At 43.9% G+C, this 13,826-nt stretch overlaps 1 protein-coding gene across 2 annotated transcripts in view; it reads right to left on the reverse strand.

Annotated features, from left to right (window-relative positions):
• The window catches only part of PLOD3 (procollagen-lysine,2-oxoglutarate 5-dioxygenase 3), a 57,073-nt gene that overhangs the window by 15,325 nt on the left and 27,922 nt on the right, over positions 1–13,826 (reverse strand). For both annotated transcript variants that reach the window (XM_067469776.1, XM_067469777.1), the window contains 9 exons: positions 13,312–13,403; positions 10,930–11,066; positions 10,466–10,629; positions 9,300–9,412; positions 7,841–7,904; positions 7,527–7,624; positions 3,627–3,728; positions 1,758–1,889; positions 192–313 (listed from right to left, as the gene is read on the reverse strand). In XM_067469776.1, the coding sequence (XP_067325877.1) occupies positions 192–313; positions 1,758–1,889; positions 3,627–3,728; positions 7,527–7,624; positions 7,841–7,904; positions 9,300–9,412; positions 10,466–10,629; positions 10,930–11,066; positions 13,312–13,403 (1,024 nt within the window). The remainder of the gene's footprint in view (positions 1–191; positions 314–1,757; positions 1,890–3,626; positions 3,729–7,526; positions 7,625–7,840; positions 7,905–9,299; positions 9,413–10,465; positions 10,630–10,929; positions 11,067–13,311; positions 13,404–13,826) is intronic.

A 13,826-nucleotide genomic window follows, 5' to 3' on the forward strand; every position in this document is an offset into this window, starting at 1 on the left:
TCTTCCAATAGCCAGGAATTCAGGGAGCTGAAGTCCAAAACACATGGAGGCCACAAGTTTGATACCACTACTGTAGGGTAAAGTAGCACTATTAAATAGCAAAAGAGGCATAGAGAGGGAATTGGTTATCTGTTCAGTGTTTCCCCCATTTTGCTGCCCTCACCAGATTACATTCCAACTTTTTGACTTACATGGCTATATCTCTGGCTTCGCCCTCACTTAGGTCTTCCTCTGGTCCCACTAGTTTAACGGTGTCAAAGGCTTCACGGAGCTGTTCCCATTCCGCTTGGATATGCTGCTCATGATACACCACCTGGCACATAAAGTCAGGACCAATTAACATCAACGGGCAAGCAATGGGTCATATTTTTCTGTCTTTTGGGCTACTATATTCCCATATAAAAGGGCCTATAATACAACATAGGAGAGCAATATATGAACCAATGCTTGGCAGCTGTGATGGTCTGGACGAGGACAAACAAATTGAAATTGAATCCAGACAAGAAAGAGGTACTCCTGGTCAGTTGCAAGGCCGAACAGGGCATGGGGTTACAGCTGGTGTTGGACGGGATTACACGTCCCCTGAAGATGCAGATTCACAGCTTGGATGTGTCCCTGGACTCATCGCTGAGCCTGGAACCCCAGGTTTAAGTAATGGCAGGGGAGCATTTGCACAATTAAAACTTGTGTGTCAGTTGCGCCCGTACCTTGGGAAGTCAGACTTGGCCACAGTAGTCCACACTCTGGTTATCCCAAATTGTCAACTACAATGTGCTCTACTTGGGGTTGCCTTTGAAGACTGTTCAGAAGCTTCCAACGGTCCAATGGGTGGCAGCCAGATTGCTCACCGGAGCATCGGAAAGGGAGCATACACCTCCCAGCATACAGCCAGCTCCACTGGCTGCCAGTCTGTTACCGAGCACAATTCAAAGTGCTGGCTTTAGCCTATAAAGCCCTAAAGGGTTCTGGCCCAGTTCACCTATCTGAACCTATCTCCCTCTATGAACCATCTTGAAGTGTAAGATTGTCTGGGGAGGTCTTGCTCTCGGTTGTGCCTTCTTCGCAAGCGTGACTGGCAGGGACAAGAGACGGGGCCTTTTCAGTGGTGGCCCCTCAACTGTGGCATTCCCTCCCCAGGGATATTAGATCAGCCCCCTCCCTTTTGACCTTCCGTAAGAGAGTAAAAACGTGGTTTTGTGACTAAGCCTTTGGAGTACTTGGGGCAATAGATAGATATGAAATTATGTGCAATGACCATAGGAATGGCCTGGATGACGCTTGTGGATCACGTGACTAATTTCAAATATATTGTTTTAAATGTTTTAATATATTTTTTATTCTATTTTAATTGTACATTGTTTTAAGGCATCAAATAGTTGCCTATGTGTAAAGTCGTCTTGAGTCCCCTCCGGGGTTGAGAAAGGTGGAGTAGAAATGTAAGTATGTAAATAAATGCAGACTTTCCTTACTTTTACTTAAGATAACAGAGTTGCTCATCATACAATGGACTTTGTTAGACCTGAGGAATGAAAGACTGCACCATACATTTCTAGGTAAAGCAATTCAAATATTCCGTAGGCTTTCACCCCATTGGTTAATACGCAATGCTGATCCTTTTTGTATGCCCCCCCCCCTCGATTACTCTCATCATAATACCCAAATATTTGAGATAGTTCCAGTGCCACAGTAATTGCATTGGACCCATATATCTACCAGGCATACACGAATCCTTCCTTTTAGTGCAGAGTACAACTTACACGATTGTGGATGAAGAGGTTGAGGTGCGAGTAAGGGTAATCAAAACTCAGGAGGCGCTGGAGAAACTGAGGGAAAAAGGGGGTGGGCTGCTCTATGAACACCCCCACCAGCACACGGGGGTATGATTCATCCTGTACAAAAGAAAGCATATGGAGAGAAATAAGCACATTCCTCCCAAAATGTCCATCTTGATTCCCCCGATCGCCAAAATCCACATAGGACTCACTCCTCTCTATCAAAACCTTTTTGTATCTGCTTCCTTATAATAATCAGCTTTCCAGTTCCTGGGATTAGGGATGAAGGACGCCTACAAAAGTGGGGACCACACAAATTTAAAAAATCCAGCGAAAACATCTTTCTTGGAATCTCTAGGTCCTCTGACGCAACTCTAAAGTTAACGTCTGGCCACAGAATCATGTTGGAGGACTTTAAAATGCCTATAAAATGGACAGGTAGGGTCAGGTCCTTCTTGGCGGTGGCCCCACGCCTGTGGAATTCGCTCCCTAAGAAGATCAAGTCGACTTCTTCCCTCCTTTCTTTCAGGAAAAAACTTCCTGTGCCGTGGGAAGTCAGATTTGGCCATGGTAGTCCATGCTCTGGTTACATCCCGAATAGACTACTGCAATGCGCTCTACCTGGGGTTGCCTTTGAAGACTGTTCAGAAGGTTCAAACAGTCCACCGGTGGCAGCCAGATTGCGCATTATACAATGGACTTAGTTAGACCTGAGGAATGAAAGACTGCACCATACATTTCTAGGTAAAGCAATTCAAATATTCCGTAAGCTTTCATCCCATTGGTCAATATGCAATGCTGACCAGGCCTTTGGGCAGCAGGCATGACAGCACTTTGAATGATGATCCAGACCGGAAATGACTATATGATTTGACAATCTTGTTTAAATATTGTTTTTAATTCAATTGTTTTATTTATGGTATTTAAATTGTTGTTATAATTGTTTATTTGTTGTGGCATTGAATCGCTGCCGATGTAAGCCACCCTGAGTCCCCCTCCGGAGGTTGAGAAGGACAGGATAGAAATACTGGAAATAAAATAAATAAATAAATAGATAAATGTTTGCTGTAGAAAACTACAGCTTTTAATGCAAATCTAGGGCGGAGGTTGACGACGGAGTCATGCTATAGGACCTAGAGACCATATTAAATCTGTGACCAATCAAATCCATAAATGTGAACTGTCGACTGTAAAATTGTGCCTCCACATTGGCAGTTTTGTCTTTTGAAAATCTGATTATTCGGAGATATGATTAAAAGGGTTCTTTCTAGGAATCTCTGGGTCCTCAAGTCAACTTCTTCCTGTCATGCTATAAGATCTAGAGATTTCCAAAGAAACGTCTCTTTAGGAATCTGTAGGTCCTCAAATATGATTCTATGGTCACCTTGCAGTGGAAGTTGACTATAGATTTGTATTGGAAAAACTAGAAATTCCAAAAGAGGTGTTCTCTCAGGGTTTTTCTCCCCAGTGTCAGGAGTGACTTGAGAAACTGCAAGTCGTTACTGGTGTGAGAGAATTGGCTGTCTGCAAGGACGTTACCCAGGGAACACCCAGATGTTTTGATGTTTTACCATCCTTGTGGGAGGCTTCTCCCATGTCCCCACATGGGGAGCTGGAGCTGACAGAGGGAGCTCATTTGCACTCTCCCTGGATTTGAACCTCCAACCTGCCAGTCTTCAGTCCTGCTGGCACAAGGGTTTAACCCACTGCGCAATCGGGGGCTTCTCTCAGGTTAAAAATACAGCAATTACTTTATTTGTGATTTTTCCCCTTTGCGGGGCTCCTCTGCCTCTAACCCCAGTGAATGTGGAGGGCTGGCTGTAATGTCACATCCATTCTTATCCATCAACTCACCGGCAAGTCTGACAGATCCAGAAGGCCTTGGTCGCATGTCCCACAGCCTCCCTCGTATGTCCAGGCATTGGGGACGTAGTTACCCAGATAGTTTAACTGCAGCTGCAGAAACAGAAGAAAAAGAAAACAACCCAGGTCATGACAAGGAAGATGAGGATGGTGATTCTAAAGCCTCAAAAACGTGGCTCCCCCATGAGGACTGGAAACTTTATTTTAAAAAAAGAAGCATTTGGACATTAAAGTCTCAAACCATGATCAAGATCCTGTTGTGAGCAGGCAAGAATTTCTGAGTGTGAGTCAACACATAAGTCAGTCTCTTTGATTGAGTTACGTGTTGACTCACCACTCAGAAATTCTGATTTGACAAGCCTTCTCTAGTCAGGTAAAGGTTTTCCCCTGACGTGAAGTCAGTCATGTCTGAATCTGGGGTGTGGTGCTCATCTCCACTTCTAAGCCAAAAAGCTGGCATTGTCTGTAGACTCCTCCAAGGTCATGTGGCCGGCATGACTGCATGGAGCGCCGGAGCGGTACCTATTGATGGAAAGGAGATTCCACCTGAACATTAGGAAGAACTTCCTGACTGTGAGAGCCGTTCAGCAGTGGAACTCTCTGCCCCGGAGTGTGGTGGAGGCTCCTTCTTTGGAAGCTTTTAAACAGAGGCTGGATGGCCATCTGTCAGGGATGATTTGAATGCAATATTCCTGCTTCTAGACAGGGGGTTGGACTGGATGGCCCCTGAGGTCTCTTCCAACTCTAAACAGAGGCTGGATGGCCATCTGTCAGGGGTGATTTGAATGCAATATTCCTGCTTCTAGACAGGGCGTTGGACTGGATGGCCCCTGAGGTCTCCTCCAACTCTATGATTCTATTGACCTACTCACATTTGCATGTTTTTGAACTGCTAGGTTGGCAGAAGCTGGGGCTGGCAGTGGAAGCTTGCACCGCTCCCCGGATTCGAACCTGTGACCTTTCAGTCAATAAGCTCAGCAGCTCAGAGCTTTAACCCACTGTGCCACGGGGGGCTCCAAGTCTATCTAGTTGATACTAAATAATAGGATTGGAATCCATGTCTATAGTGCTCAGAAAGATGGCTTTTCCCAGGTTACAACTCAAGATTGCAAATTAGGGAAAAATAATCTTTCCAAACTCTATTTGCATTTCTAGGCACAAACTGAGCATCCCTAATCCCCAATGCTCAGCACCAGATGTGCTTTGAATGATAGGATTTCTTTTAAAATGGAATACCTATATTCACATATATTCACGCAATGAGAGATCTTGAAGATGGGTCTCAAGTCTTTCATGTTCCATGTTCACTTTATAAACATAGTTTTAATACAACAAAGTTTGAAACAAAGTTTGAGTATGCCGATCCATCAGAAAGCAGAGCTGTCACTATTTCAGTGACCTATGTGGCCAATTGGATTTTGTGTATTTTGTAAGGAGAAAGGATTCCCCTTGACATTAAGTCTAGTCGAGTCTGACTCTGAGGGGTGGTGCTCATCTCCATGTCTAAGCCGAAGAGCTGGCGTTGTCTGTAGACACTTCCAAGGTCATGTGGCCAGCATGACTGCACGGAGCGCCATTACCTTCCCACCGAAGGGGTACTCCCTGCAAATAACCTGCTCCTATTTTTATCTCATTAGAGTTTTTAATCATTTTATCCTGTACATGTGGCCCGCCCACTGTTATCGTGATTGTGTTTATTGGAATGTTATTTTGTTACTGTGTTTATACTTTCTTTTTCTATGTAATTTTGATGATGTTGCTTGTTGTTTATATTCTGGTTTTATTTTGCTGTAACATGTTGTCCGTGCTTGGCCCCATGTAAGCCTCTCCGAGTTCCCATTGGGGAGATGGTGGCAGGGTATAAATAAAGTTTTTATTATTATTATTATTATTACTTATTACTTATTGATCTATTCACATTGGGAAGGAATCCCACTGGAGCATTGCAGTGCACCCAAATACTTGGGAGTCACTCTGGACCGTGCTCTAACCTACAAGAAGCATTGCCTGAACTTCAAGCACAAAGTGGGTGCTAGAAACAACAACATACGAAAGCTGACTGGCACAACCTGGGGATCACAACCAGATACAGTGAAGACATCTGCCCTTGCGCTGTGCTACTCTGCTGCTGAGTATGCATGCCCAGTGTGGAACACATCTCACCACACTAAAACAGTGGATGTGGCTCTTAATGAGACATGCCGCATTATCATGGGGTGTCTGCGCCCTACACCACTGGAGAAATTACACTGTCTAGCAGGTATCGCACCCCCTGACATCCGCCGGGAAGTGGCAGCCAATAGTGAAAGGACCAAGGCAGAGACATCTCCAGCTCATCCCCTGTTTGGGTATCAGCCAGCACGTCAACGACTTAAATCCAGACATAGTTTTCTAAGATCTACAGAGACACTCGCTGGAACGCCTCAGCAAGCAAGAGTCCAAAAGTGGCAGGCTCAAACCCAGAACCTCAACCAATGGCTGATACCAAATGAGAGACTCCCCCCTGGGCACACAGAGGACTGGGCAACTTGGAAGGCGCTGAACAGACTGCGCTCTGGCCCCACGAGATGCAGAGCCAACCTTCAGAAATGGGGCTACAAAGTGGAATCCTCGACATGCGAGTGCGGAGAGGAGCAAACCACAGACCACCTGCTGCAATGCAACCTGAGCCCAGCCACATCCACAATGGAGGACCTTCTTGCAGCAACACCAGAAGCACTCCAAGTGGCCAGATACTGGTCAAAGGACAACTCATACATTTTGTATTTTCTCTGTTTGTTTGCTTTGTTCTGTTAGAAATGTAATATAATTGACTGGCTGCCCTGACACGAGAAATAAATAAAAATAAATAAATAAATCTATTTACATTTGCATGTTTTCGAACTGCTAGGTTACAGAAGCTGGGGCTAACACAGAGAGCTCACCCCACTCCCCGGATTTGAACCGCCAACCTTTTGGTCAGCAAGTTCAGCAGCTCAACTGCGCCACCAAGGTCGCCACTGGGCATACTTAGTATTTTGGAATTCTGGATAGTATATATTCTAAAATATGGTAGCCTCATTGGTCTATTAGGTCCCTGGGCCCTTTAGATAGCTCCTTTAATGTTCAAACCTTGATCCAAAGTACTGTATTTTCTAGCGTATAAGACTACTTTTTCACCCAGGAAAATCTTCTCAAAAGTTGGGGGTCATCTAATACGCCGGGTGTGGTCTTATAGGGCGGATGCTGAAACTTCCAAGCTGGACTGGAGAATCTGTGGTTGCCACATATGGTGGTGGGAGCTCAAAACGGCCACGGTCACATCCCCGCTGTGTGCGGTGACCATATGAAAGCAGCAAGAGCGGCGCTGTCTAAGTACGGTAGAAGAAAATCCGCTCACCAGGATTCATGGAAAGAAGGGACTTAACGCAGTCCCGATGATGAGGTGAGGGGGTGCCTCATCGGGAAGGTGTAAGTGAAGGGCGGAGCAAGCTGCAGGCATCCAGGATGTCCAGAGTATGGGAAAAAGCGATAGAGCACCGCTGTGCCCAGAAAAACACATATCTTTCATCCGTCTGGCCCGCCCTTGTATCCTATTACCGTACCTCCTTCTCTGCCTCTCAGATCTCGCTCTTGAGATCTGAGAGGCAGAGAAGGAGGTACGGTAATAGGAAAATGACCATATTGAAATCAAATCTGATGTTTTTTAAATTTTTATTTGGTGTGCGTTGGAGGGGTAGTCTTATACAGCGGGTATATCCCAAGCTCTATATTTTAACCGGAAAAGTTGGGGGTCATCTTATGTGCCCAGTCGTCTTATATGCCAGAAAATATGGTAAATATACCGCCCCTATGTCATGAGCAGAGTTCTTCAAAGATTAATACCCTGTCATATATACAGAAACGGGTTACCTTGGTGGGTCCATTGCCATGGATAACAACAGGAAGGGTGTCGTAAGCCACATTGCGGGCTCGGACTCGGGTCGGCTCAAATTTCAGAACTACTTCCTCTGTTAAACAAACAGACCAAAAAAACAACATATGCAACATATTAATTCTTTCTGATCAAGAAACTATTGAAAACACAAACTGCATTGATTGTATAGGAGAAAAGGGTGTCCCCAAGTGGTCTTCTCTTTCACATCTTTCCAACTTTCCTCTCCACACCAATGATTCATTTGCTCACACTCTATTGGAATGACATTTGGAGAAAGAGCATCACTCACCAATGGCCCCATTCAAGTTTTGGAAAATTTTCGACTTGTGATCGAGGGCGATCCCATGTTTCTCCTACAGACAAGGAAGGAGAAAGTGGTAAAAATAAAACAAAAAACTATATACATAATAAAAGTGAAAATATGTACGTGTGTGTATGTGGCTGGGATGTCCACTTACACTGACAAGCTCCTTTCTCCACAAACAGCTAAAGCTCCCACTGCTCAAGAGACACCAATGGCCCTCCTTCGAATGACATTGCAGGTGATAGCGAGTGCCATGAACATGTCCAAGAGTCCTGCCAATGTCCTCCACCAACACCATATTGCCCACCACCCGAGTGAAGGCTTTCATATGTGGACCATTTCATCCTAGATTCCATGTGTTTCCTCCACCACAGACACCCCAGTGTTTCTTACACTCTCCATTGGTGTGGAATTTGCATGATCCCGCCCATTGCCTCTCCCTTAACCCTTTCCTATTCTTTTCTATGACAGAGCAAACAGAAGAATTGATCAGCAATTGAACGTAATAGAGAGATTTGGGAAGAATTCACTGTGATTTATAGGAGTTGTAGGCCCTGGGATGTATAGTTCACCGGAAATCTTAGAGCACTCTGAACTCCACCAATGATGGACCTGGAACTGACTTGGTACACAGAGCTCCCATGACTAAGAAAAAATATTGAAGGTCTTTGGGAAAAATTCACCTTGATTTGGGGGAGTTGTAGTTCACCTACATTCAGAGAGCACTGTGAACCCAAATACTGATGGATCTGGACCAAACTTGGCACACATACCTGATATGCCAAAATTTGATTATTGGAGGTGTTTAGAGGGAACTGACCTTCCTTTCTGGGAGTTGTAGTTCACCCACAACCAGAGAAACTGCAACCTCCACCTGGACCAAACTTGGCACATAGGGTCCCTGTGACTAACTCAACGTACTGGAAGGGTTTGGGGGGGGGGACTGACTCACCATACTGGGAGTTGTAGTTTACCCTACAGCCAGACAGCACACTGAACCCCAACAATGATAAATCTAGAGCAAACTTGCCCAACATAACAAACTTTAAGTACTGATGGAGTTTCTCAGGATTAACCTGCCATGATGTAAGTTGTAGTTCACCCACAACCTTATGCATTTTGGACAATTAAAAAAATTTTTTTTCAAATAACCCAGACTACAATAGACCAATATCACCATCATTCCTCTAAACAGGAAACTCTGTGACTGGAAGGAGGATATAGCATCGTGAAGAGATTGTTGTCTGTCTTCAAGCCATTTCCAACTTATGGTGACCCTAAAGAGAACCAATTGTGGGGTTTTCTGAGAGTATGTCACTTACCCAGGGTTACTCAATGGGGTTTCATAGCCGAGCAGAGACTCGAATCCAGGTTTCCAGAGGTATAATCCAATGCTCAAACCACTAAATATTCATCCCGTAACTTTCTCATGGTCTCCACTCACCCTTAAGCCTGGGTCCAAGTAAATGCGCGTATAGAAAAGCTGGTCATCATCATCATCCTTGTATTTCCACATCTGGACAATGCGATTGATGGTGGAGGCATAACCGATAAACCCTAGGAAAAAGAGATGTAGCCTTGGTTTTTTGGGGGTTGTGCATTATTCGAGACTAACCTTGCATTCTTAAGGGGAGAATGCATAACTCTGTGGTCATGGGATGACACTGGCATACACAAAACTCTTTGGGAGAATTATTATTGCCAAGATGAAAGGGAAACCATAGGCAAAGTACAGACCTTCAGCATGCTGCAGAGATCTCATTCCTTGCTTGCATTGATTTTTCTCCTCTGTCTCTACCCTCCAATGCCCATTATCCATTCCTCCAAGTCATTGTTATCTTTCACACCATAGCCTTTTAGTACCAGTTTAATTCCATGGCTGATTCCACTGAATGACATCCTGAAATCTGTAGTTTGGTGACCCACTACAGCTCTCTGGCAGAGAATTCTACCAAAACTACAAATCCCATAAGATGGAGCCATGCACTTATAATGACATCAAAGGGCTGAATGGTGTACGGTCAGCCTTCCATATTTGCAGATTTTACTTTTGATAAGTTGATTATTCATGGATTTGATTAATATGGTTTTTAACTGTAAATGTTTAATACTGTCGAAGGCTTTCATGGCTGGAATCACTCAGTTCTTGTGGGTTTTTTCGGGCTATATGGCCATGTTCTAGAGGCATTTCTCCTGGCTTATATTCAGGTTGGCTTATACTTGAGTATATACGGTGATTCTGTTTTAATGTTTGTATATTTGTATATTTTAAATTGTGTAATAATGTTTTTATGCTAACTTGCTTTGAGACCCCTTCAGGAGAGATAATCAAGGTTATAAATAAATGTAATAATAATAATAATAATAATAATAATAATATTTTCTGGGGGAATCACTAGGTCTTTCAGTGTGGTTCAATTTCCACCGGACATTGATCACAGAGTTACCTTGGAGACCCTAAAGAGATTGCCTATAGAAAGTGTTTCAGGGATAGGATTCAGCACATAAGCTACCCTCTTGAAAGACCAAACTAAAACACAGAGTGGATTCACTGCCCCCTATTGACATGGATCACACATAAACCATCACTGCCCACATTTAACCTTTTACCTCCAGAATTGAGGAATCGCTTCCCAACAGCGACTGGTGGATATTTTTCAGCCAGGGACCATTCTGGCCAGCAAAAGCTTTCCGCTGAGAAAACCACCTTGCTCTTGAAGTGCTTGAACTTCCATAGAAGTTCGATGGGGCTCCCGGCCAGGATCACATCATAGCTGGAAATGAAGACAGACAGAGAGTTTGCATGTGCTTGAAATGTTCCACCTCCCTTGGAGTAAAGGGGCCACAGGTTAGATAAACTAAACATTTTTCATCTGGAAATGGATCTCCTCATTATGTCAGAACGTGCAGATCAAGAATGAGTCTCTACAGCAGTGGTTCTCAACCTGTGGGTCCCCAGATGCTTTGGTCTTCAAATCCCAGAAATCCTAATAGCTGGTAAACTGGCTGGGATTTCTGGGGTTGTAGCTTGGCCTACGTTCAAGAAATCACAACAACAAAATCACAGAGCCTACCTGTCCACAAACATGACAATCAGATCCTCCTCACTGGCATATTTCTTCATTTCAGCCTTCAGCCATCGGACCTTCTGTCCTCCACCGACGGTCCGTGCCACATCTCCTCCTTTCCAGTCTTCACCTAAGCCAAGAGTCTGGGGAAGGGGTAAACAAGGGTAATAAACAAAACGGAAGCAAAATGGCTTCATTTAGGGGGCAAAAATTCATCTTTATCACAGACTGCAGATAAGCACGAGTGGCTCTGAATATAGCAATATGAATAGTGTGCTGTGTGTTCAAGACTAGCTCCTCCAGCACCACATCTCAAGTGAATTCACATTTACGGGTCTTACTTTTGCAGATTTGATTATTCACTGACTCTTTGGTTTTAGCTGAGTCATAATGGAGGATCTAGACCAGTGGTTCTCAACCTTCCTAATGCTGCGACCCATTAATACAGTTCCTTATGTTGTGGTGACCCCCAACCATAATATTATTTTCATTGCTACTTCACAACTGGAATTTTGCTCCTGTTATGAATCATCTTGTAAATATCCAATATGCAGGATGTATTTTCATTCATTTGGCACAAATCCTCAATACGCCCAAATTTGAATACTGGTGGGGTTGAGGAGAGGATTGATTTTTGTCATTTGAGAGTTGTAGTTGCTGGGATTTATAGTTCACTTACAATATCAAAGCACATTCTGAACTCCACCAGTGATGGAATTGAACCAAACTTTGGACCCAGAGCTCCCATGACCAACAGAAAATGCTAGAAGGGTTTGGTGGGTATTGACCTTGGGTTTTGGAGTTGTAGTTCACCTACATCCAGAGAGCACTGATGCATCTGGACCAAACTTGGCACGAATACTCAATATGCCCAAATGTGGACACTGGTGGGGTTTGGGGGAAATAGACCTTGACATTTGGGAGTTGTCATTGCTGGGGTTTATAGTTCACCTATAATCAAAGAGCATTCTGAACTCCACCAATGATAGAACTGGGCCAAACTTCCCACACAGAACTCCCACGACCAACAGAAAATACTGTGTTTTATAATTGTCTTTGGCAACCCCTTTGACACCCCCCTCGCGACCCTCCCCAGGGGTCCCGACCCCCAGGTTGAGAAACACTGATCTACAATCAAAGAGCATTCTGAACCCCACCAATGACAGAATTGGGCCAAACTTCCCACAGAGAATCCCCGTAACCAAGAGACAATATTGTGTTTTCTGATGGTCTCTGGCAACCCGTCTGACACCCCCTTGCAACCACCCCCACGGGGTCCTGACCCCCAAGTTGAGAAACAGTGATCTAGAGATTCTTAAAGAGGTGTTCTCACCAGAAAAAAACAATATTAATGATAACTTATTTGCAGTGTTTCACTTATGTGGTGGTCCTCTGCCTCTAAGGCCCAGCAAATGTAGAAGGATGACTGTTTTTCCCCCTTATCTCCTTTTTTCAGTGTTGAGCTTTCACAACCATATTTAGAGCATATCTACACTTTAGAATTAATGCAGTTTTACACCATTTTAACACTCATGGCTCAATGCTATGGAATCCTGGTATTTATAGTTTGGTGAGGCATCAGTACTCTTTGGAACAAAAGAAAAAAGACCTTGTAAAACTACAACTCCCAAAATCCCATAATGTCGAGCCATAGCCATAGGTTTTTAAATGCTGTATGTTATTGTTTTTGTTTATTGCTTGTTGTGTATTTTTGTTTTTGAGTTTTATTTTTAACTGTTTTGTATTGATTATTTGTTATTGCTTTTGTTTATTGATGTGCTGTGGGCTTGGCCTCATGTAAGCCGCACCGAGTCCCTTGGGGAGATGGTAGCGGGGTACAAATAAATTATTATTATTATTATTATTATTATTATTATTATTATTATAGCAGTTAAGGTGATGCAGTGGGTTAAACCACTGAGCTGCTGAACTTGCTGAACAAAAGTTTGGTGGTTTGAATCGGGGAGCGGCGTGAGCTCCCACTGTTAGGCCCAGCTTCTGCCAACCTAGCAGTTCGAAAACATGCAAATGTGAGTAGATCAATAGGTACCGCTTCTGTGGGAAGGTAATGGTGTGCTAAGCAGTCATGCTGGCCACATGACCTTGGAGGTGTCTATGGAGAACGCCGGCTCTTCGGTTTAGAAATGGAGATGAGCACCACCCCGCCAGAGTCAGAGACAACTAGACTTAATGTCAGGGGAAACCTTTACCTAGAAGTTAAGGTAGTGTCAAGCCACATTAATTCCACAGTGTAGATGCACCCCTTGAAATGTATGGGTTAAAAGACCAAAAGAGAACTGTATATTGACCACGCTGCTTAAGAAAAGAGGCATTTTCCATTTTTCTGGGTTTCTTGGGAAGATAATGAGAGGGAAGATTGACAACTACCTTGACGGTGTAGTTTAAATATTTGGCAGTCCGGAGGAAACGCTGGTAACCTTCTGTCTCGGCAGTGGCTGCCGTCAAGACCAGGAGTTTGCCTGAAAATAGGAAGACACAAAGAGAGAGTCAAAATAATCCACGGTCAAGCTTTCAGACCTTTTATCACTTGGTATGGAAGTGATTATATTGTAGACAAGACATCTCTTCCTCTGCTACCAAGGGCAAAACAGCAGCAGGTCTGGATACACAGGACTTAGGAATGTAAAGCATGGACTTAATATTTTCCAGACAAAAGAAACTCATGCCTAGAAAGCACAACACGCTGCCAATTAATTCCTGGGTTTTTTCCCCCTTCAACTCCGAAAGATTTAAAATTTCCCAAGGACAGATGCATGAATAGGAATGCATACAATTCAGCTTGAACAGGTCTGGGCCTGGAAGGTCTAGCAAAAATTCTTGCAGAGAGGTGAAAGCACCAAGCTGGAAATTATATTTACTTTATCCTACCTTTCTTCAACCCA

The sequence above is a fragment of the Anolis sagrei genome, chromosome 6 (genome assembly GCF_037176765.1).
Source record: "Anolis sagrei isolate rAnoSag1 chromosome 6, rAnoSag1.mat, whole genome shotgun sequence".
NCBI classification, from domain to species: Eukaryota; Metazoa; Chordata; class Lepidosauria; order Squamata; family Dactyloidae; genus Anolis; species Anolis sagrei.